The sequence below is a fragment of the Manacus candei genome, unplaced genomic scaffold (assembly GCF_025592945.1).
Source record: "Manacus candei isolate 608988 ecotype Guabito, Panama unplaced genomic scaffold, ASM2559294v1 h1tg000009l, whole genome shotgun sequence".
NCBI lineage: Eukaryota > Metazoa > Chordata > Aves > Passeriformes > Pipridae > Manacus > Manacus candei.
In genome coordinates this window covers 4,850,714-4,876,658 of record NW_026138057.1, presented here as the reverse complement: position 1 = coordinate 4,876,658, position 25,945 = coordinate 4,850,714, and the positions used below count along the sequence as shown (strand labels likewise).

Genomic DNA, 25,945 nt, shown 5'->3' with positions numbered 1-25,945 from the left:
AAAGTCAGTGATTTTTCACTGCCACTAAAATTTTGGGCTAAACTGGCCATGCTTTGACAAAATAGCTGAAAATCATGATGCAGGAGAGCTCTTAAGATGGACATTTCTCAAGCTATTTTCAGGTAAGTAAGCAAATAATTTAGGCTTAAAATAACTCAAGGACTTAGTGCAATTAGAGAAATGGAGAGGGAGAATATATTTCAGAAAAAAAGGTAGAGTTTCCACCTCCTTTTTGATATTAATGAGACTGTAAAATAAAGTGGTGATTAGTCAGGATTTTTAAAAGGATATGTGAAAATTAAACTGTGGTTCACATCACCTCTATATGTCCTTTCTGTAAAATCCTAGAAAATCAAATTTTCTCACTCCACAATGTATTTTTAAAGCTCTTGGAGAAGAATAAAGTGGGAAGATGTTTTCAGAAAAACTTTATGCCTTTGTTGAGGCTTCATTTGTTTTGAGACAGAACTTTAAACTTAGTTGTAAGACACTTTATACTAAAGGCATAAAACTTTTTGGTGTAAAACTTCATAGGAATTTTAACACTGAGGATTTCAGTGCTCTTTTGTACCATGTAGACGTTTAAGTGAAATAGCTCTGTAAAGCTGAAATGAACAGTCAGGGTTACTCACATTTCTTGTGGTTACAGCTGTATTTAGTTTCCAAAGAATGCAGGACAGGAGGATGATAATTCCAAACAATAATAGCAAACAGGGTGTGATAGAAAACCTGAGAGATCCCTTAAAACTAATTTGAAATTCATGGTTATCACCAGTCCTGAAATCACCAGTTTCTTCCCTCGATTTCATAATTTATTTTTGTTTAAACTCTCTGGGCAAATCAAGTTACGATCTGAAAATGTATAGTGAGTTTAATAATAGTTTTAAAGACCTGCAATGTCAAACTGCGGCCTTAAAGGGCTTGTGGCACATTTTTGAAGTGTTGATAAAACACTTTCTGTTTGTTTTATTTTTTAATTCAAAATGTGAGGAAAGTGTATTATAGAAACACAAGTGAAGAAATCCTGAGGAAGGCGGATATAACAAAATTACAAAACTGTGTCTAAATAATTTATATGTTAAGGTGATTAAGGAGAAAATTCCTTTTTCTGTGTGGTTTGGTGACTTGAACTGCAGCTGGTTTGGGGTAGAAAAATACAAATCCACACAGTAAGGTGGATAAATATTCTAGTTCCATAAACATATGTGTTTGTACAGTCTATTTGCTCAGGGCTCATAGTGGGAGCAATGAATATTAATATTTTCATAGTGCAGCCTTAAGTTGTTCAATTGCTTGATAATTAAGACTGAAAATTGCTACTGAGTATCAGGTGTAAGTGAAGTGTTCTGTAACCCAAAATATTAATGGGAGAGATGGAACATCTGGATGAAATAGTTTGAAGGACTCTGTATTGTAAAACTCATGTTCTCTGCTAGATGGACACCTGCCTGCATATTTTGTGATGGTTTTTGCTTTGTCATATGTGATATTTGGATTGACTGTTCATCTATAAAATACAAATGAAATTAATTAATTGATATGGTTTGAAGCTGGCTCCCTGCCAAGTCTCCAAACCTTACCACCAGAAGTCGTCCCCCCCCCCTCTAAAACCTCAGGGAGAAGAGGGAGGAAAAAAAAAAACTAAGAAAACCCGAAACGAGAGAGAGACAACCAAAGTGAGATATATAAATATATTTACACTTATATACAATTAAAATATAGAATTTCACAAGGGAAAGGGAAGGGGGAAGGGAAAAGGGAACAAAACTAAAATAAAATATATATATATTCCAATTAGTGACCCAATATCTAACAACTAAAAGAATTAGCAAAGAAAAAATAGCTCACTACTCTCCTGGGACAACCGAGGGTCGCTCTGGAACGATCGCCGGCAACCTCTGCCTCCCAATGTCAGGAAGGCCTTACCACGGCAGACTCAACAGCAGGGAACCTGCACCTCCAAGCCGCCGGAAGGAAAGAGAGCGAAGGCCTCTCCTCCTTTCTTCTTATAATCTGGCTTACGTAAAAATCGTAGGGAATACTGGGTAAATCTGGACCTTTCCTTGGTTACAAACTGGTCATCAAGGAAGGCCTAGCCCAAACCACCACATTAATATAGAGTAATGAAGCTTTTACTTTTTTAAGCTCATTTTGCCACTCTCCTCATCCCCCATGCTTTTTTCTTTCCTCTCTACCAGTGCAGATGCAAAAGAATAATAATATTTGCCTTTATAAAGGCTATAATACTAATTGTGTTCTGTGTGTATATATATATTCATATATGGATATCAATATATCCGTACATATGAGTGCATATGTATCCTATATATAGTGTGTATATATAAATTCATTTAGGATTATGAATTTACCATTGAAATTTTTTTCCCCTTCATATCCTATCCTGAGATAGGATATATAAGATATATAAGATATATAACACAAAATTAAGCTTTCACTGGATTTCTATTTTCAAGAAGCTACTTGACTTTCTGGTTTGAAGTTATTTACCACAAATTATAAAGCCAAAGAGGAACTGGGTGCAAGGAAGAGTAATGGTGATCTTTTCTTACTTCTCGGGGGTTTTTTGCTTGAGTGCCAGCTGTGCCAACACAACTAACATTTGGCTGCACTTCCATATGCAGCCCTGATTTTTTAACTGAGTTTTTTTTGGTGAAATAGCAAAATGACTTGGAGAATTTTTAGTTCTATGTGATTCTGTTCATCCCTTCTCCATTGTATTTTAATTATTATACCATCATTATACTCCTTGAGTTTCTATCTTCAGCTACCTAGTAAGGAATTTATCAACTTAAAGTTTACTGTTGCCCAGTATTTCTATTGTAATGATGGGTTGCTTCTTCCCTGAGTATAATGTTGAGGCACTTAACCATCTATTTGAAAAAAAAATACTTTCTTCCTCCCAAACATATCTTGATATAAACTTCCAGATAAATATTTATTCTAAAGGAACAATCCTAATTTCCGTCATTACATGACTGAAATTAGGATTGATCTCTGCACATGACAGCAACATGCAGAAGGTTCTTTGTTCATGGCAGGGAGGTTGGAATGAAATGATCTTTAAATTCCCTTCCAACCCAAACTTCTGTGATTCTGTGAACATATTACAAGTTCCTGTGAATTTGAATATATGGTTGGCCACTTCTCAGTGTTTCTGTTTGGGTTCTCAGTGGGTTGGGCGGAGACAAGTCTGTGTGTTTTCATATTTGCTGTGCACAGAACCACAGTCACTGGTGTAGCTTAAACCTCTTGAGCAAGTGATTACTGCAGTGCACGTTACACCAGAGCTGTGGAGGCTCTTCTGTGAGACCCATGGATGGATGATCAATGCCTGGGAAACTTGAGCAATCACGTACAGAACCTTCATTAATCTTGAAGGCCTTAATTACTAGGATTAGCCAATTTTCCTGAAGTCGTTAGAGTAGATGACTATAAATAGTAATGTTGACCCCTTCCAGCAATAACAGCAAATGTTTTCCCACTGGAAGTTTGCTATATCTTAAAGTAAGATACTCTGTAGACATAATTTCTATTTTATACGGTGCCAGGTCACATAACTTGCAAAAAAAAAAAAGGGGAAATACTTGGAGAGAATTTTTTGATGTGCCTTTAACACGGATTGACTGTCAGAACATGCAGAAAAGAGCTCTTCATCTTGAACAGATTTCCCAAATTCCCTTTTATGGATTTGAACATAACCACCATAAAGTGGCTGTCTTAGCCTGAAAGGAATTAGTGTGACTGCATTTAGACACTGCATATAAATTTGTGGAATGATTTAGATATCATTTTATCACACCGGGCAGGGTATTTGATTGTTCTAAGATGTAACTGCGAATTCAGCAGATCTTTCAAAAAGATTGCAATTGCAAGAGTGCTGAGGAGAGGGCATGAAAATGAGCTAATGAAGAGATTTAGATTTACTTGGCCAACTGAAAGAAGTGATCTTGGAGAGAGTAACTTCTCATTTGAGGTAGAGCAGGCCATGTGACTGAAGGGGCTGTGGGCTGAGGCGGCTATTCACTCAGTTGTAGCTCTGATTATTTGACTTTCTTTTGCGAACTGTCAAATAACTCCTGGCTTGGAAGGCTGAGGTCCAGTTTGTTGAAGCTGAAAAGGTTCCACTTAGATTATGTTTCTAGGAGATACATGATTGCCGAGAATCAGGAAAATAATTCCTGTTTAAATTCATTTTTTCTCTGCCTTAGGGAGAGATTGACAATATCCCAAATAGCCACTTTGTTTCCAGATAATTATGATAATTTTCAGTGGAGTGTACTCTACGTGCTGTTTTTCAGATTGAAATCAGCAATGATATACTTGATACAAACTTACCTAAATACATCCTGTAGTCCTGGTAGTTTCCATCTCTGTAATTTAGTATTTTAACTTGTGGAATAAGTCATGCTTTAGGAGAGGGTGTAATTATTGTAGATGAGAAAAGGGAAGCTGGGTTTCATGGGTTTGCCTCCATCAGGAACCTGTGCTTCAACCTTTATTTTCTTCATGCAGATTTTTATGAAGGACCTGACGTTTCTACTTCCTTCCTCAAATATCATCCTAATGGGCTGTCAGCAGAAATCCTTGCTGTTTTGAAAAGCCTACACAAACGATGGTTGTTATGTTGAATGTAACAGTGCTGAGTTCAAAACTCGTGTCTGACCATGGGTAAATCTCTGTATTTCCCTTTCTCCATTGGCAAGACTGTAAAATTATGGAAATAGTAACAGCTCTGCACGATTCTTAAATTGTTAAAGAAACTACATGAACTGACGAACAAGTATATTTTCTAGTATTTACTGTTTGGATGAAACAAATATTTAGATTGATTGGGGTTTTTTGACCTCAAGTTTTTATGATTGTGCTTCATGCAAAAATATTCTGCACTTGGTAGGATGTCTTTTGCATTTAACTTTGTATACAATGAATCTTGGTCTCACAGAGCCCAAAGTCAAAGTAGTGCATGCCCTATTTAAGTAATGAGCTACTGATTTTAAAATTACTCATTTTATTACTATAATATGGAACTGGTAATATTCTGAGAACTCGACTCTGAAATGGAGACTGTTTAATTTTGGTTTGAGATGGGACAGAAATGGATTTTAAGGATTTTACCTATTAAAATTTGGCATATCACAAGCAGCAGAGACTGTTCAGCCTCATGTAGAGCTGTGCAGAGCACTGAAGGCATCTGGGGAGAAATGCCTCTTCTTCTTGCTTGAGCTGAGCCCTCTGAACAGGCTTCTAATGTAATGTCACCTTCATTTGTCACTGGTAGCTCTACCTTGTTTGAATTCTGCTGCTAAGTATTTACAACACCTTCATGATCAAAGAACTGCTGCCAAGAAGGCTCATGGTGAGAAATTTTGACCTACTTTCACATTCGGCACCACTTTGCCTGCCAAGACAAGGCAGACTGTGAGCAGACCTTGAGTGGAGGGATCCACCCTGACTCTGACAATAAAATTCTCATGGCAAAGCAAACAAAAAGCACTTTGCAAACAGCCAGGGGTTAAAATTTCCCCCTCTTCTGCCCCTCCTCTTGGGAATTCAAAGTGAGTTTGCTGGGAGAAGGGGTGTGGAAGTTGCAAGATCAGTTCACTTTTATGTGCTTATTGGTTTTCCATCCTTTTTCCGCTGCTGGTTCTTCACTCTGCAGCACCAGGGGGTGTGTGGAGAATCAATTTGCTTTCTGGTATTGCTTTAAAAAGTTTTAACTGCTCCTGCCATAAGATTATTGTAGATCCCCTTCTCCTAGTACACAAATAAGGAAAAATGGCTACAACATCTGATTTTTTCAAACCTATATTTTTACTTTACAGGTTGTGATGTTGTTTTCATTATGTAGTACATGACTGATACCCTATATTAGTAAGCTATATCTGTCAAAAATAGAGATCAGTTTATGTGTTATCTTACCACGAATCATGTTGTGCTTCTCTTTCCTCTTCCCTCCCCATTGCATGTAAAACTCAAAACTTTGTAAAATTTTGGGAGTTTAGTATTCTCACTTTATATATCTAAATTGAAGTATTAAACTGGGTAGTTTATGCAATAAATGTGCTATACTGAAAAGAAAATCATAGGTGTTTTTTATACTTTTAATCTGAATATTACTTGAAAATGCCCATTTATTTCATTAGCCAAGTGTGGAAGGACCTTAAGATGCCTGTTGTTTTAGTTGTAGAAGCCTAATATTGATCAGGGGAATTGATCTCAAGTTTTCCGAGCACTGTTTTTGCAACTTCAGCCTTCAGTTTCTTAAGGAATGATATTATGGATTTGTTTGGTTTTGTCAACAGAGATGAAAGAGTCAGAGCAAGGTTTGTGGAGGCACTGGGCTGATAAGCTTTTAATTCTGTATCTTAATGAATTGAGGGGAGAGTGGGACTTGGGTAGGGGAGAGGTGTTCTTTGAACCCTTGCTGTGATCAGGTTCTCATCGGCCTTCTAACCTCTGTTAAGCCATTGATTGGTTACAAGGAAACTTGAAGGAAATGGTTCTACTAATTTGACTGAGTGTTAAGAAACAGGCTGGAGCCAGTTTTGCTGTTGATTCTTCAGTGGATGAAGACAGAGCCCCATCTGGAAAACGGGAGTGGTGGAATGAAGGAAATAAGTCAATACACTGGCAGGATCCGTGAGCTTTTATAACATCAGGATGGTGATGGAGAACTTTGGTGCTCCACTATGGGCTCTGAGAGTTGCATGTTCCATCCCACCTTGATATCCCTGAAGAGGAGTGTGTTTGGCTTCCTCAATAAACAGGCATTTTCTTGTTATATCCTTTCCATAGCAGGGGTATTCATTGTTAGAAAAGGTAATGTCTCAATGATACAGAGTAGGTTGAGAGACAGTGTGCAAGAGCTGTTGGTACTTAGGGAGATCATCTCTTGCTCACAAAGTCACCATTGTAGTAGTTTTAATTCTTGTGTGGTGTTAAATATTCTGTGATTTGGAAGCCATACTTACATCATTGCTTTAGCAGTAGTGTGAAATTTCATCCCTCAGAGTTGGAAAGTCACCAAAACAATAGACTATGACACATGAAAAATCCGGAGTTTGGAGGCTGTCCATTGGTGTCCTGATATCATCATCCTTCTCTTTGTTCAGAGCTTTAAATAAAAAGGTCACACCGTTTTTTCTTTATTTAGTTTCCTCCTCCCCTCTGGGATTATTAATGGCTCTGAAGCAGATCTGGTCTTTTGTTGCATGATCTGCTTTAGAGACTGGATTCTGTATGAGACCAGTGGTAGCAAGAGTTGAGTGGTAAAAAATTAAGAAAAGAAAACTTGCTCATACTTCTTTGTACCTGAAATAGTTCTGTAGGTATTTTAAAGCAGCATGGCTTACAGTGCTTACAGTCCATGAAATTAACCCCTGACACTGCCTTTATTGCTAAAAATGTCATGCAACTTGTGCTGTGCAATGATTTTATACCTAAAAGAGCTTTCAAAATTTTTTTTCTGCCTTTTTTGCTTGGAGATTATTTTTAGTAACCTCTTATTTAATGAAAGGTACTAATGTAGGGCTTTTACAGATCATTCACTGTATCTGAAAGGTCCCATTTTAATGTGCATTTTATGCATTTTCTTCATCTACCATCTACTTTTATCTCAGCCAATGACAGCAAGATTCCTAAGGCTACTTTCTCTTTAAGGGAACACTGCTTACATAAATAGTCCTTTACACCGTCTCCTTGTTTTATGATATTAATTGTTTATCAGAGGAGAGGAAATATTCCTTAGAAATGTGTTTTTCCTGCTTGTGCATGCCTTGTTACTATTTCAAATTATGCAGATTCTTGATGCTGTGGAAATTTGTGCTTGATGACGCCAAGGCAGCTGCACGTTGTTAGCATTGTAGGCTGTCAGATGATCATGTGGGATTCTTGCAGCATGCAACATTCAATAGGATTGAAAAAGGGCTTTTGATGCAAGGCATAGCTTTCAGAATATATTTGTGCCTTTTAGTTAGCTAATATAAAATCATAATTTATTATCTTTAAATTTAAAATGCTGCCTCATTTTTCTTCTGGTTGGTTTCATTTTGGCTTCACTAGAAGATGCATCTGGTACATCCACGATTGAGGAGTTTATTAATGATACTGTCGTTCAGTTCACTTACTTTTTTTCCTTTTAGAGTCCTAGCTAGCCCACAGATTACATGATCACATGTTCATCCAGTCATTCATATAGAACACAAACCACCATGCATGATTTCTTCTTCTTTCTTTTTCCTCTCTGCCTTTTTTATTCCTTTTAAGTTGCTTTGTCATGTTCTCTTTTATCATCAAGCTCGGTCTTTGTCTTGCCCTCGCTGCTATTTGTTCTGTATTTTCCCATGCTCGGTTACTGCAATATTATTTGATTAACGGGCTGTGATGATGATGAACCTGCACACTGGAGGAGCAGCTACTACAGTGGTGATGAAGGGATGTAATAATGGTCGCTATCCTCGGAATTCTCTCTACAGTGACTGCATAATAGAAGAAAAGGCAGTGGTCCTGCAGAAAAAAGACAATGAAGGATTTGGATTTGTGCTCAGAGGGGCAAAAGGTATGTGATTCTGTGTGTGTGTGTGTGTGTGTGTGTGTGTGTGTGTGATGTGCAGTGGCATGAAGAAATTTATACATCTTGGAATATAAGCAGGAATTATTCTTGGTGCACTTGGTTGCTAGACAACAGGATTCTCTGTATGCTGTACTACTCAGATGGATTTTAGTGGCTTCTGTTTGAAGCAGTTTGCATTTTTACATAGGAGAAACACTGTATAATCGTTTGGGGGGAGAGAAAGTTTTGTATTTTTATTGTGCTGCTGTATGTGATATTTTGTCATTAACCTGTTTTGTCATGCAGTTTACCTAACTATGGGAAACCTGCTTTCCTTATAAAACCTGCTTCTTTATTTCATATGTCAGTGTATTTAAATAGGTCTGTGAGTAGGAATAGACAAGAGAGTGATGTTTTCTTTAAATTAGGTGTGGATCTTCTGCAAGGTGACATTGGTGCAGTTTTAGTATGAAAATATGATCTTTTTTTATATCTTCAGAAGCTGCACGTATGTTGCATGGCCTGTAGTGTGCTCATTTTTAAAGCTGTTCATATGTTAAACTGCATGGTACTTTCCTGTAGCCTAAAATCTATAATAATGGCATTCTTAAGAGTTAAAAAAGGCATTCTATTTAATGCTCTGCTTTTTAACTTTCAGTGCAGTTTGCTCCTTTTGTATTTAAAAGAGATATGTATGATGGTATGTCCCATCTCTTGCTCCCCCTCATTTTACATGGGTTCTCCCTTGCCTTGCTTGAGCATGAAAATTGTTCCATGTCTTCATTCTTGGGACATGGTTTCTGCTCTCCCTGTTCCCCACCCCTAAAGCAGGGCCACCATAGATTTTCAGGGTTGTAAAAGCTTTTCTAGGCTTAGCTAAATAAATTTTTTAGAGTTGTAAATAGGAAAGGCAACAGCATGACCTTTTCCCTGAGCACTGGCGGGAGTTATCTGTGCTTTGAGCAGAGGTTACTCCCTCTGGGTAAGCCCAGCAATTCTCTCCAGATTTTCTCTGGAGCAGGGAAGGCACCTTAGGTGAAAGACCCAAGGACTTTCCTGCTTGTCTGTGTACGTGACACAGGGAGAGGGAGAGTTGTTACAGGGCCAGCTGTGCCTCTTTTCCTAAAAAGTGATTTATTTTGGTCTCTTCTTTGTTACACACATCTATGTGGAGAAGGAATAATTCTGTTTAATCTTTGACATCCTTTCCCACCCCACCCATCACCTCCCCCAGTTTGGCCAGGAGCTCTCCTCTGGCTACAGTACATAATTCATTTCTAGTTGGATGTTGCCAGAGTTCCAAGCATTTTGCCAGGCGCACAAAAGGGTTACTTGAACTAATACTGAATATCCTGGAATACGCAGGATCCAACTATTGCCTCATACACCTTGATCTGGTTTGAGTCAGTAAAGAAGCATGTGTTTTCCCCTCTGAATTGAAGACCTGTGGATTGCTATTGCAGAGAGATTTCACTCTGTCCCCACATCCTGATCTCCTCTGGGATCCTCTTACTTTTAGCACCCACCATTTTTTAACCCTAAATTTGAATGGCCAATAATAGGCCTGTAGTCAAGTGGTATTTGCAAGCACTCCATAACTTTCTTTTTTTAATGTGGTATTTATTTTTAAAGCTGACACACCAATTGAAGAATTCACCCCAACTCCAGCCTTTCCTGCTTTGCAGTACTTGGAATCTGTGGATGAAGGGGGAGTAGCATGGCAAGCTGGCCTGAGAACTGGAGACTTTTTGATCGAGGTAGGAGATCCTGAAATTTGATTCTCAGTGTTCTGTTGGGGAAATAGGGATGTTCCCACTGCAGAATTGACTTTGGAAAAAGTGTGTGATGCTTCTGAGCAGGAAGTTCTATGGACTAACACTAGTAATGTGCTTCACTTGATCTATTTAAAAACCTCATGCAGCATTTAGGAAAGCAGTTACAGAGAGCAATGGTCAGCTTGGCTGGGAATTTTCTGCTTGTTCTTTTTTTTCTTTGGGAATAAACTCAGAGATATTTGGGAGGGTTTATTCTTTTAATTAAGATATTTAGATTCATTTCAATATTTACTTTAGGCTATCAGTTCTGTTTTCTTCTAAGTATTTTTAGAGAGTAACCAAAATCAATGACTTTTTCTGCAATCGGAAATATCTGAGGTCTAGTGCTGTTTAGTAACCATGGAGAATAAAGCAAATTACTTTGGCTTGAAATTGAATTGTTCTAACAGTGCACTGTAAATACAGAAAAGAAACAATGGATGTTATTGCAGTATAAATTGCCTTATAAAAAGGAGTATATTTAAATACTCCATTCGTACCAACAGTACCTCCACGTTTGATATTTTGGAGGATTTTTGGTCAGTATTTTAGGTTTTGGTTAAATAGTTGGTTCTCCTTTTGTGTGCTACTGGGCAGTTTGCATCAAAATAATGATTTGGGATTTTCTTCCTCTTCCCCTCTGCAACCTTTTCATGACCAGCCAAGGGATGCTATGATTCTGTTCAACTGGGTACTGAAAATAGATCTTTTGGGATGGATTGATCAAGTCTTGTCTGTAAGATCTATTGATTTAGTTTTATTTTATGCTTCCTCCTTCCATCACATATCTATATTGGGAAAGTATTTGCTGGTGCTACATTTATTTCTGCAGAGCCGCTCTTTCCATTGGGGAGAGAGTATAATATGCAGATTTTTTTTTTTGTTGTGTGCCTTGAAATCCCATGGTGATTGAATTTAAATAGTTGCACCACTTCTTCACAGTGGAGCAATGAAAGAACGGGCTTTGCAGGCTCCTAAAGTAAATAGATGTGCTTTTTTATCTCTGCCTTCAAAGTACATTTCCCTTACTGTTTGTTTACTTAAGAATAAGCATTTAGTAAACCATTAAAGACCAGCTTAAAAATTGTACTGTTGTGTTCTCTAGGCAGGGATCCTTTCAATACTATCATTATTGATGTTAGGTGGGGCTTTTTAAACAGGGCTTTATTTTTAGAAGTTGATTTCTTGTTAGGCTTTTAGGAAGTATGCCTAGTCTCTATTGGCAGATTTCACAGATAGATTTGATGGTGAATAATGTGCAATTTAATGGAGAGCATTACAGAATGACAACTCTGCCTATGGATTTTTTTAAGATCTCTGAAGGGATGCAAGAACTCGTTCTGCACAAAGCTTTACTGCTTTTTTGGCAAATGAGGGAAGAATGATAATTAATTGTCTAGACAATTTACTCCTAGCCTTAGCATAGAAGAGCAGTTAAACATGCATATCCATTGCTGAATCAGGACGTTAATCCATACTCCAGCATATCTGTAATTAATTCCAAAAGAAGCCATTATTACATGCAAATCAAATCCATTTCTGTGTAATTTATGTTCATCGGGGTTATTCCTGTCTGAATTTTGCAACTTATTATGAGGAAATGCTAATCCTGAGAAATTACAACTTTGCTGTTGCAGAAGACTTTTGTGTTGGAGAAAGGCAGGATTTTTTTCTATTTTACGACAACGTGCCTTGCACGGTACTGACTGTGAGAGAAAGCCATCTTTGAAGGTATTTACAGTGATGCAAAAGATATTGATGCTGAAGTATAAGTGACTGGTCCACCTGCACTTCTAGGAATGCCAAACTCCTTTATTTCTTATGTTGAACCCAGAAGATTTCAATTTACATGGTGCAGTTAGTCTATCTTAGTGCTAAATGATTTCTCCCCTGACTCTAAAGTTTATGCTGCCGTGTGTAAGTGCCAACTCAGCCATTTGTAAGTAATATAATGCATTCATCATAAATGTCACATGGATAATAAAAGAGTTAATGAGCAACTAGGATCCTAATTAGTCCCATATATAACGCTTGCAGCAAGTAACAGGCTTCAGAGAAGGGAGAGTCCACTTTGGCAGGGGGCAAAGTGTGAGGGAGAGCAGATGTTTCACTCCTGCTTGAGGAGGTTCAGTGGCTTGGGGTCATGGAGATAAGAGGAGCCTCACTCTGGAATGGCAGGTTTGACAGGAAGATAAATCCTTTCTTTGGAAGCAGGAGAGATCAGGAGGGTAGGAGAAGACAAGGCATCATTTTTTCATGTGTAGTTCTGGTCTGGAATCTTCTGAAGGGAGTAAAACTTCAAAATCAGCTACGAAGCATAGTGATAGTTCAGTGTTGGAGTTGATGCACGTGGAGCAGAACAAATAAAAGATCTATACAGAAAAGGAAGAAAAGGTAAATGGAGTGGGTATTAGCTGGAACAAGGCTGGAAGGATATCCTATGACTGAATTTTTATCAAGTTTACAGGTTTTCTATATTAAAGACTTTAATACTGATCTGTCCAACCTGTACAATTAATTTTAGCATGAGACTTCAGACATTAATGTTGCACTTGCCTTTGGAAACAGTGTTCACAGAGTCTTCATGAAAATTTTTGACTGTATATGGTTTTTCTCTTTCCTTGAAACCCAGTCATGATTTTGTGATAAAAATTGTGAAGTGTGTAGTCGCTTTCCTGGATGAGCACAGATCAAATGGACTGGAAAAGTGCATGACTACTTTTAGAGCTGAAAGACTGAGGTAGAGACAACTGTCATTAGATATGGATTTTCATGAGCAATTCAATGGATGCCAATCCATGTCACTTTTTTCTTAGCTTTGATAAACAATCAGAAAAAGAGGATGGTTGTGATTTGGCTGTTATAACCCTATTTGTTATTTTTCACTATTTTAGTTATGTTTTCTTGAATCTTGATATCTGCCAAATTAAAAAGACAAATAAAAGTAAAGCAACATATTAGAGCAAGTGCTATCCAACCTAATAAGTTTCCATTAGAAAGGGATTTAAAAACCTACAACTATCATTAATTCCAAAGTCTTTGTAAGTCATTGGTAGTTCATCAGTGACTGGATTTCTACACTGCACCTGTTCAGGTTTGTAAATGTTCAGAGAGTTCTGCCTTGAAACATGACTTCAGGAATTCTCTGAGTTGGGGATGTGTTTTCTTTGGAGATTTGCTTTGCTGACATACACAAGCTAACTCTCTTTGAATAAAGAAATCCATTAAACTGGAAGACCTCTTGACTCAAGAATAGTTTTTGGGGGGTTTTTAGTGTGGTAGGATGTAGACTGTCTTTCTAAATTAAAACCCAATGGGTTATTAACTATTTGCTGTTGTTGTACTCATGAGTGTGCAGCTGTTTTGCAGGTGTTGCATGATTTGATATGTGTTTTTATTTCATGAGCATATCTCATACAAACAATAATGTTATAATATCAATACTCAGAAAGCACAGTTAATGCTGCAATATTTTACCAAAATAACACTTTTGTTCTCTAAATGAGGCATTGAAATTTGCATTATTGTGCCATAAAATCTCTTATTTTTCCAGATAAATGTAAATGTTATTGTCTGTGGAATAGCATGGCTGCTTATTTACATTCCAGTTAAAATGTAAACTAGACAAAACCGGTGAATTATTCATTTAAGAAATCAAAAGACAAAATTCAAGGTTTAATTTGAAGAACAAAAACAGAGATGGTAATAGAAGAAATTTCATCATTTTGCTGCAGAACTCTTCAGTTGGTACTTATAGTAAAACATGCAAAGTAATATAATTGCCTGTATTTTTTTAACCTCAAGAGCTTATACAATTTACTAGTACAAACTTTTCTTCAAGTAGTGATAGGTGAAAAATAGCCATTTTATTGCAGACAGCATTATTTTATCATTGTATGAAAGATATCTATCCTCTGACTATATGTAAAAAAGAGCAATAAACATTTAAGGAGACATTTAAAATATCTGAAATATTTTAACAATTTACACACACAAGTAACTTTAATATTTAGCAGTAGGTCACGTGTTTGTTTTATTCCAGCTCTTTATGCAAACTTCAAATCTGATCTGGAAAGCAAACTTTTAACTTTATTGTTGCAGCTTAGACTATAGCAATTATGAATATTTTTGGCAAGCACAGCATTGTTATGCCTTACATTGGTATTCAGTGGCTTGGTGAATTAGTGGTTTTACAAAGCCACGTGTTTCTGATTTAAATCCTTTTAGCAACAGAGAAACCTTCCCATCCTCCATAATCTTCATTACGGAGTAATTACCCACTGGCTGAGTTTTCTCTTATTTCTACTGTGAACTTTGCTGGCTTCTGCCACCAGATAGAAATCTAAATTATTTCTTTTTTCACCCTCATGGGGACCATGAATTTTTTTCTCTCTTGGAAATAAAGGGAGGCTTTGTTGGTGTCCTTTTAATAACAGAGATTATCACATTGCAACTGAAAGTTTGCTCATACCCTCCTGGAAGTATGGATCCCAGCTCCATGCAGGACTTAGGAAGAGCCTCCCTAGTATTGTGTGTAGGAGGAATAGAGCGAACCCAACATTATTCTTACATATTCCTGTGCTGTGTTTGCCTCTCACATTTAGGCCTTTTGGTGGACAAGAAGAGTAAGGTCCTGTCTTGCATTAGGGATTTTTTGGTGCCAACTTGGCTGCTGCTCCTGCCCATGCAGAGAGCCTCCCCTTTGGCAGGAGAACAGCCAGCCTCAGAGCTGTTCTGTTCCTAGACAGCATCTAGTCCAGGTTTTGGTTCAGCTATACAAACAGGATTCTTGCACCTTTTTAATGAGGAGACATTTGCCAAAGCTGCAGTAGTACTGCAGTGTTTGAGCATATATATATATATATTTATATATATGAGTCCCTACCCATAAGGGGGTTGGAACGGGATGGTCTTTAAGGTCCCTTCCAACCCAAACCATTCTAGGATTTTATATATATTATATACACACCTATTCTGGCCACTATTATTTTTAAATCTGTATATTTAATTGACACATAGTTTGATTTAACCAACCATTAGAGGAAAAAGCTTATTTCTGTTAACTCCTCATCCTCTTGGTGTCATCTGCAAATGATGTTTATTAAGCACAAGCAAACCCCTGATACTTCTTCAAATGAAGGCTGTCAGAGTCCGAAGAAAACTTTCTTCCTGTTTTGCTTTTGGAATTCTTCTACTTAAGTGTAACTGCAGATGTACTGGAGAGTTGCGACAGTGGGGTCTTGGAAAAAGAGCAGCTGTGGTACAAGTGTTGAAAAGTTTGATGTATCTGCACAGTTTGACGAAGTGGATTAATTTTTCACTTGATGGAGAAGTATTTTGCTTTCTTTGCTTTTCTTTCCACTTAAGCTCAGTAAGTGAAAGTTTGGGTTTATTTGGGTTTTTTGTCCTAATTTATGTTTTTGGTGGATGGTGGCACCTGAATGAAATTGTTGGGCCTTTGGATCTTCAGAAAAACACTACACATAATTATTTTTGATTGCTCTTTTTATCTGTTCCTTACATACCGCCTCTAACCTGTGGGAAGTAATGGTATTCCAAATGTGCTCAGTGTGATCGTAAAAAGGATGAACAAATCTTGTTTTATTCTAAAAATACATTAATAAGACTGTTATCTTTTCAACATAGATGGAAATGGGTAGACAAAAAATAATTTGCTTCTTAGAAGAGCTCAGTTATTCATGCAAAAGCAAATAACGTGCTTGAAAATAAGATTGAAGAGAGACAAAAACTAAAACACTTTGCTTTCCAGGCTGTGAGCAAAACTGGCAATCATTAGCCTTGATTCTATATGAGGTGTATATTGGGCTTGTGTCCCAAGGTGCAAGAGAAAATAGTGATATTTATCTGATTCCCAGAAATTTAACAAGTAACTGAAACTGAGAACTGATTTTTGTGCTTCGAGAGGAGGATTTGAAAGGAATTATGTTGATAATGGCAGCAACAGTCAGAATTAGTTGTGCCCATTCAGTTCTCTGTTTTCAGTTTTAAGGCATTTGGACCTAAATACCACAGCATTTTAAGAGAATTTCCTAGCCTTTCTATTCTGAGGGATTCTGCCAAAGCTCCTGGGACTGTGTGTGGAGTGTGGAGCTATCCATAGGGAGTTTTCTGACTTGTAGTGAATATGAAAACCACTATTTCCCTGACTTCCTGCTACAAAACCCTCCAAAAATAGCAAATTTGTATGAAGATATACAAACGCTTATATTTGGATAAGCTGCTTAGTATAAATAGCCAGTTCTTGGCCACCTAGAAGCCATCCAGTGGCATCCAGCCATCTTGGCCATCCAGTGTTTCACAGAAAGCACAACCATGGATGGTCTTCCCTCACGCAGAAATCTCTCAGTCCTCTGTTCAAGTAATACAAGAATAATCCATCTCTTCAATTTTTAGCACTTAGGTGTTGAGATTAGGTATTAAAACTAACACCCCAAATAAATAACTGCCTTTTTGCAGTATGGTTTGCCGATTACCAGGAGACACTGGATTAAAATTAATTTCTCCGAAGCCTGTTGGCTTTTTTTAGCCTCTTGATACTATGGAAACCTGGTTGCTGGAATGGAGCTATATGAAAAACAGTGCTTGTGCCTGGTATTTTAGGGGAGAAAATGCAATTTCTTTTAATTGCAAAACTGGAGGTGAAGGAAAACAGATGAATTGTTTTAAATGGTGGAGAATGAGGTGACAAATTCCTATTGTTGAAGACTGCAGCAGAACTGATCTATAAACCTGGCATTTTTCTTTTCTTTCTTTTTGCCCCTTTTGTTTTTGAGTAGGTGCAAGCATCTTAGCAGGAGAAATATTACAATGAGGTATATTATGGTTTATTTATTTATTTATTTATTTATTTATTGACAGTTTTCTTTCTCTTATTCTGAGACTGGCAATCAAGTTGTGTGATGCTGAAATGCTCAGTTCACCTGCTGATTGTATTTCATGAACCACAAGTCTGTGCAGAGGTTAAAAGGAAGATGATTAACATCTGATAATCACATGCTTCATGAGCAGTAAACTTCCCCTCTCTTCCTACCTGTTCCTCCCCACCCAAAAATTCAGGTTTTCTGAAGAAATAGCTTCACTCATGATCCCTAACTAGGCAAATATATATTTGCTATCATCTCCCTATGCAGAAAAGCAAATGAAAACTCTATAACTTGACATGTAGTGTATTCATTTATTTTTTTTCATAAGTTTTCCTGAAAATCATAATCTTTTAACCTATTCTGTGGAATGAGGTTCCTAAGCTCTTTTCAGTGTTTTAGAGGGGTTAAATAAATCACTTTATGTTAGTACACAGAACAGGCTCCCGACTGCTTTTGTGTGGGTGACAGGAACTGCAGAAACACTTGACTTAAGGAAATTCTGAACTTTTGGATCTGATCTAGCAGAAGCTCTGCATTCCTTTAATTATTTCTTTTGTATTCAGTTTCTAGCATGTGTGCTCTATAGAAGAGCGGGTTCAGATTTAATCCATTAATTACTTTAAAAAGCAGGAGAAGGCTTCCTTCCCTGTTCCTTTTCTCCTCCTTCTCTGACTGTAGATATAAGAAAAAAATCACAAACTTCTGCCCTGCCTCTCAGTTTAATTTGGGACCTTACACTTTAAAGTATGTATGAATAGTATAAGGGTCTGTATTCTATGGGAGAAAATAGAAGTGATCCAAACATGAACATACAAGGCAATATAGTTTGACAAATGATGTCATGAAAAGCTTGCTGATGGTGATACATGGGAATGTTCAGTGTTGGAGGTTGATCCCAATAAATGGGTGATCATCCCACCCAGAGCTACTGTGCTTCTCCAAAAATTGTGGTGCAACTATGCAGGAGGTGAGGGAAAAGGTCATGGCAGAAGAAGACTTCCCAAGGAATCCCTGCCTTGTTTTGTTCCTCTACAAAGCATTCCCTGTGGCTTGTGACTGTAGGACTCATCCAATTTATCTAATAAGCAAATTGAAATACACTTCAAATCAATTAGATCAGAAATAACATTTTATATCCTAATGTGACACTGATATGAATCTTTGCAGAGACTCTTGTATATTAACAATGGAGAATAATAATCCTTTGTCACTATTTCATTTTGCTTCATACGTTCTGGCAATAACTTGGGGAGCCAGATTTCTAGTTCTCATCTCGTGGTACAAAGTTTTCACTTGTTACAAAAATATTTGTTCTTGGTGAGAGTTTTTCATGTCAGTTTTCAAAACAGGAATTTCTGTGCGGTCTTCATGGCAAGTGGCACCTTTTCTGTTTTGGGGTCTGGATGGGGTTGAACTTTAAGGTCTCTGAAGGTTTTGTTGATCAGAGCGCTGAAAATTGGCCATGGAAGATTTAATGGAGTTTTTCAAGATTAGGTAAACAGGGTGATAGCATAAAAGTAGGTAATGTGTCTATTTGCTGATGAAGAGAAAATTTAAAAGTGTGTAAGTACATAAAAAAAAGTCATGGAAGAGTTTATTTACAGTTGTAACCTTGCTGAAATAGGTGAGGAAATGTGTGAAGCTCAGGCTTTGTACTCCCCAAAGCTGGGTTTATGAGTCAGATACCAAAGTCCTGCCTTAATGATGTTGTATTTTATTTAAAAGAAATATAAGCAACAAAGTCCAATAATCCTTTCTTATTTCACAATGTGAATTTCCCTGGTATTTTTATTGCCATTCTTTCTTTCAAAACTGTTCTTCAAAATTTTTTTTAGAATGGACTCAACCTGTAACTTGGCTTTTCAGTGTTAGATAGATTTATGAGGGGCAACAGTCATTGTTGACAGACTTGTAAGTTGTTAACTGCATTTGGTGTATTTATTTACACTGAAGGTGATTATGACTCACTTTCACTGCTAAATTAAAGAGAGAACTCTTTTCAAATGACCAACAAAACATTTATTGTAATCATTTTCTTGAAGTTTCTTGTTATTTTTGTATATAAATATGCTTTATTGACAGTAGCTATTATGGAACTGGCTTGGACAAAAGCACATAGATTTGGAATTGAATAGAAGATGTGTTTTGCTATTTGGCTCCCATTATTCCCTGTGCGTTTTTAGAATAGTTTTGAGATCTTTAATAGAAAACAAGTATACACCTAACAAAGTGGTTTGCTTCAGAGCTGGAAATTATGTAGGCACCTATTATCCAAGACTCAAAGACTAGGGATATTTATTCCCAATTCTCTTTTTTTTTTTTTTGCATTTTTTTCTCATTTTCTGCAGTTCTTCCTCATTTTTCTGCGGTTTTTCTGTTTCCTCTCTGTATCCCATGCAAACCTTTTCAGAAGTGCTGTTCAGAGTTCAGTCCCTCTTGTTTTTTTCTTATGGTGTGGGCCCAAAAGTGGATGCTTGAACATCTCCTGTTGGGTCTCCTGAAGGTTTGGATTGAGCATTTTTTTTCTAGATGAGTCTTGTTCCACCTGTAAAGGTGTGAGAACCTCAGTATTGAAAAATATTGCTTCTCTTTGGCAGCTCTGAAGTTAAAGAGACATGACTTTGTCCCATCTGGTAGCAAATGATGCAAAACAAAAGCTAGATTCATTTTGTATAGATTAGGATCGATTAATGTGATGAATGTTATTAATGCTATTAATGTTAATGTTGTTTATCACTGGAATAGAAAGGTTTTATGGACAGGTTTTTTTATCTCTGCAGGGTTTAGTTGATAAATTCTTGTGTTTAACAGGAAGTGTTTGGAACATAAAAATGTGAATGTCACAATATATGACACTGTTGTAAAACTCATCAAGAATACATTTTTCAAACAGGAATATTGTCACCTTCCTGACATTACAGAGGAACTTGTAATAAATGAAATTCCTCCTTCATTTGCATACCAACCCATGTCTAATTGCCGGATTAGTAGTGAAGCTTCAGCTTGACTCTCTGAATATTAAAAAACATTTGATATTTCAAGTCGTTTTCTATTCTCTGTTTTGCTGCTTTTAATGTACAAATGAATGTCATTAATCCAATTTACATATTTTTTTTCTAAGGACCTTTTGATGTAGTAAGATGTAAAAGCTATTTATTTCTAATTTTTTTTTAGTGATGATCTTATGCAAAAATGCTGCTACCAGGCAATTATCCACCCAGGGAGTTTTCAACACAGTTACTCATAATAAACATCAGATCAGTGACACAATGGCAGTTTTTGGGAGATGTGTGATCCCATTCTAAGCATTAACTTTCAAATTGACAGGATTGTGCAAATTCACATTTTAGAAAATGCTGTTTATTCACTGGAGAAAAGTATAGAAAACTACATAAAGGAAGATACTAGAAATATCCAGGTAGTAAACTTCTAATTCTTGCTTACTTATACTTCAAGTGTTCATGATTTTTTCACTATTTTTAAATCCAGAGATATTTTCTGTCATTATCTTAGAAAAATAATAGCTGAAAATAAAACCTTTCCTCTTTAAACATTTTTGTTATTAATCTGTGTAGGAAGGGACAACATAGATACGTGGTTCTCAACATTTCATTAAAATCTCATCATTATCTTTAGTTAAATCTGGTTTTTGTTGGGCTCTGGCAATAGGGAGAAATATATAATATAAACAGTACTAAACCTGGTGCCAAACTGTTCATGTTTTGAGTTGCCACTGAGCAACGTCTCAGTAGGAAGCTTAATTTTTTTCAGACATACTTGTTGAGTCTGTTTGTATTATTGGCTAATTCCTCATATTTTGTTTGACAGTTGTCTGGCATTTTTGTCCTCAGAAGGTCTTAATGGAAAAATATCAATAGTTTGTTGCTTTTTTTGCTTTCGGCCTTAGGTTTTGGGTTGGGTTTTTTTTTCCTTCTAATATTTAAATTCCATCATTTTCTATAGATCAGAAAACTTTTTTCCCCCTCCTTCTGATTTTGGTTTCCAGTCCAGAGGGTTCTGAATAGAGAAATACTGCCTTCAATAAAATACGCCATGTCTGCACAGCAACTTAGTTATTGTTCTGTAATAATATCTTTGGAAGAAATGTCTCTTTTGAATTATTATTTTAATTAGTTTTGATCCACTTTGGTTACTGGTCTCTCCTGTGCTTACAGAGAACTGTCTCACAACAAAGTTTGCTCTGTAATTGTGGAAAAATTGCATATGGTTTTCTAGTTGTTGCAAACAGAGTGAGATGCTTTGAAGGTTTATCTTCTCTCACACATGATTTTATAAAGTCTTGTCCCACTGGAGGCTCTCCTGGAGGCTGGATCTTGGAGGAGCCAACTTCAAATCCCAGCTTTCTCTGTAGGTATGGGAAAGTTCCTGCCTGTCTGCTCTTTCATATCTTAAATATAAAATGGGATTTTTAGTCTACATCACCTACAGACTTGTGTGTTTTATGTGTTTATGCAAACTTAAGGTAGGCTCAATAAACAAATCCCAAAGGATCCTCCTGGTCTCTACAAACCCTGTCTGTTTCTAGCACAAGAAGTGTGTGATTTTATTTGATGCTTTCAGTGTATATAATCTGTATTTACAAGGTTTACAGTGATGTCTTACTGCCCTCTACTCATCTTTGATAAGTTAAACTTGGAGTATTTCACACTTACTTCAAGTAAGATTCTCCAAGTAGTGGACAAATTCTCAGAAAGGCAGAATCACCAAAAATAGATAAAATGTAATTCCAGCATACTTTTCTTTTGTCAGTCTTGTGCTCATGAGAGAAAAAAATCAGGAAAGAAAACCCTTATATATGTAATCACAAAAGTTGAAAGAGATGGGGAGAAAACAAGAAAACTGGAAAAAAGTGATTACAATTTGTTTTTTTCTATCAGTGTACTGAGACATTTTGATCCTGTGGTTTAACAGACTGTGAGGTATTTTGTGATGCAGAATAAAGCTTCAAGATATCAATCTGAGGATCAGCTTTGTATTTGCAAGTTAACAGCTTTACTGAATGGCTCTGTTGGGATTTTAGGATATTAGAGCTGGTTGAAAGAAGAAGGTTATACTTAGACATAAAATTAGAGAAACTAATTTAAAGTGTGGTGTTTACTAAACCTACTTTGCAACGTAGAAAATGCATAGCAACTTACTTAAAGAAGGAATAAAGACTATCCAAGTCAAAATAAAATAGTAATTTTTTATTCAGAAGTTAAAATTATGGCTTTGTAGATATGATTTCTTTCTTAATGACTCCAAACCACAGCTGGGTTAGATCTGGTTGTCCCAGTCTGGGGATACAAATACTTAGGAGACAATTCAGGCAGGCATGTAAGTTGAACTGGATAAATCCATTCCATGTGTTTCCACATAAATAGTAGTGGGAAGCCGATGGCAGGACATGTTTTGAAAAATTAAACATTTGAAAGTTGCCAGATTTATGTCTTTATATCAAGGCACTGAATCACTCAGAGATCATCAACAGTAAAATATGAGTAACACTTGTAACTTATTGTTTGTATGTGGAAAACAGCATAAATCCAGGACTTCCTAACATCTGGGAATCCTGACCAATCTTTAAAAAATCATTTTGGTTTTCTAAATTCCTCACTTTTGAAGGATTTTTGATTGTATTTCATTGATTGTTATCTGCAGATTCCACACTCTCCTTATATCCTCCCATGTCCTGTCACCTTAATGTTAATGCCACAGTTACTGTCTGACTCCTCTATCAGTTGCTATGAGGTAACCCTGTGGTTCAAGCAGAGATACCCAAATTGGTGCACCTTAGCTCATCCCTAGAATTACCTTCAGAACCCAGCAGTACTCAGAGGTATTGCAAAATGATATTCCAACTCCCTGGAAGTGCTGTCACGTTTTCCAGGCATTCAGGGTTCCCGGAGACATGTGGTCCAGATAGATCCCTTTTCCCTCAGCATTACTAATACCAGTGGTAGCATGAGCTGGATGGAGCTGCCTCAGCCACCATATGTATCCATCTCTTCAGGCTGTTCATGTCTTATGGCAGCTCTGGCAGCCTGCCAGGAGTTTTCTGACTAATGCAAGTGATGGGGAATAATAATATTAACCCTTTTGTATCTTAGCCAGCCATGATTAGGATTTTGTGGAGCAGAGCCTCCCCTGCTCACCCTTCTCCTCCTCTGTGCCCCTCAAAATGTATCAATGAAGGAATCTTAGGAAGCCTAAATACAGACCTGGATATGGATAAGCTTTCTCAGGAGGTGAGAGGGTAAAAAAGGAAGATGATATGATTCTCCTACTGACATTTTTTCCCAGTAGTTTGAAGAGATAATGTGTGATTCTTTGTTTTCCCCTGCTCTGCTTCCCTGCCAAGGTCAAACATGAATGGCAACGACGGTGGTTAATACTGTCAACCTTTCTCCAGTCTTGTCTGTCTTCTACAAGTGAAAGGTTTGCAGTAGCAATATAATACAACAGTGTGAGGCTTTTACTTGGCTGAGCCAAAACCTAATGCTTCCTAACTTCTGCATGGAGTGATTTCCAGATCATCAGAGGACACTAATCCCATACTGAGAGCTGGTGGCTGGGGATGGTTGAGTTATGAGTATATTAACTTTATTAAACTATTGACGGCACACCACTGCCTTGGGGATAAGACAACTTTATTTTGATAAAGGCAGAGGAGATAATAGATGAATAAACTGTTCTTTTCTAATACAGGGAAATCAGCACAGAAAAAAAAAAGCACATGGGGTTGAATTTCCAGGGAAATAAACAGAAGACCACAAATGTTTATTTTACTGACGCTGCTGATCTGCTAATCAGCTTTGTCACTTTTATGAGAATCTTCATCAGAGATTCCACCTGGTCTAGTGGAAGGTGTCCTCACCCATGGCAGGGGGGCTGGAACTCGATGATCCTTAAGGTCCCTTCCAACCCAAACCATTCTATGATTCTAGGATTATTTGAGATCTCTACATAGACCCAGACAACTGTTGCTCTTCTCTGCTTAGATAAGTGCCCTGTTATTACATCCAACAGCCTTCCTCCTCTTGTGACTTCCTTCCCCACCTCTTGAAGATGTAGATTTTATACCTAGCTGCTGTTAAATGTGTTCAGTGTAGGAGAGGAATGTCCTTGTTGTTGACTTGCTGCCACCTCCCATTGCCTGGTTCGTGTCAGCTCAGCAGACCTTCCCATCCTCAGGCTTGTTAATGAGCTTCCCTGGGCTTCCTGCCTGGGAGCAAACAATACCACTTCACCAGCTCTCTAATTGAAGCAGCATAATTATCAAATACTTGGACTCCTTCCACATCTGAAATAAAGCAGCTGTGTTATAATGTTATGATCAAATTCTTTCACTGTTATATGACCTAATAAATGAACGGTTGGGAATCGTGTATTTGTGACTCAGTCTGTCACTAAAATATTCTAATTCCATCAGTGGTGTTTTGGATAAATTTCCCTGAATGGGGACTGGTTTGCTTGGTCTGAAAAGAAACTTGGCCATTCCATGCCATCAGTTTTAGGAGGACTTAGTGGTCTCTGGTCTACAGAAGGGTGATGAAGAAACTAGAATACAATGAAATACTTCTGCAAAGAATTGTTTTCACAGAGAAATGCCTGTTTCATCAGTTTAGTGAGAGACGTAGGTCAGCTCCTGAGAACTCTCAAAAATTGTCATGGTTTGATGCCCAAGGATCTTTTTGGATACACTTTATGTAGGTTGATGGCTCTAGGGAAGGATTAATACTGCATATGGCAGACAAACCCTTGCTACAGTAAGATTAAGGGTGAAAAATTAAACAATTTCTGAGTAATATCTGATTTGCAAAATTAAAACTTTCTTCTGAGTTAAGCTAAACATTACTTTTCAGGTGTTCAAGTATTTTTATTTGCTTTGAAACTGGAAATTTAGCATCCTTCTATATAGGCTGGCCTGCCTTAGAAACACCTTACAGAACAAAAGTTATCTGTCCATTTTTCCCTTTCTTTCTTGTTTTGTTTTTTTTTCATCTATTAGGAGTGCAACCACCAGAAGAGACAGTGTAGTTAAATGGCTTCTAAATGTCTTAATTTAGAATTAAGAAGTCTTGGTTCAAAATTGCAGATATGAACAAAGGAGAAAAGACTTTGAACCCTGCAGAGTTAAAACTGTAGTATGGCTCACCAAAATAGATCTTGAGGAAGAACTAGTCAAAGGCATAAAATCTGACAATAGATGTTTTTTTTCTTTCAAATGCACCAGAAATAGGAAGGTCTGCCAGAGGTCAGCAGACCTGGAGGATGAGGGACCTTTAATAGGCAGCACTGTTGAAAGAGAATATTATAGATGAAAACCTCAGTGGGTTCTTAGTCATAGTGGTAACTATGGAGGACCTTGGGATATATCTTCTTCCTCAGCATACTGAAAATTAAGGACAAGTAGTGCAATTTTGCATTTTCCTTTAGTCAGTTGTGGTCTGGCCTGTTGGTCTATTGCTGTCCTGAGGTGCAGGGTCCCACCTTCCTCCTCAGCTTAGTGCTGCCATCCCCAAGTGGCAATTTGTGGGCCCAGCTGAAAAGGGAAAGAAATAAACCCCATAGGATTAGTGATTCAGAACCATCCAGAGCCACCTGGAAAGCCTGCTGACTGCACAGTTCACTATTAGATCAATTTAAGCATAAGCCTACCCTGAAGAGCAATG

At 37.3% G+C, this 25,945-nt stretch overlaps 1 protein-coding gene across 4 annotated transcripts in view; it reads left to right on the top strand.

Annotated features, from left to right (window-relative positions):
* Positions 1-25,945, top strand: part of SHANK2 (SH3 and multiple ankyrin repeat domains 2) — a 339,413-nt gene that overhangs the window by 198,564 nt on the left and 114,904 nt on the right. For all 4 annotated transcript variants that reach the window (XM_051776895.1, XM_051776897.1, XM_051776898.1 and 1 more), the window contains 2 exons: positions 8,496-8,578; positions 10,205-10,329. In XM_051776895.1, the coding sequence (XP_051632855.1) occupies positions 8,496-8,578; positions 10,205-10,329 (208 nt within the window). The remainder of the gene's footprint in view (positions 1-8,495; positions 8,579-10,204; positions 10,330-25,945) is intronic.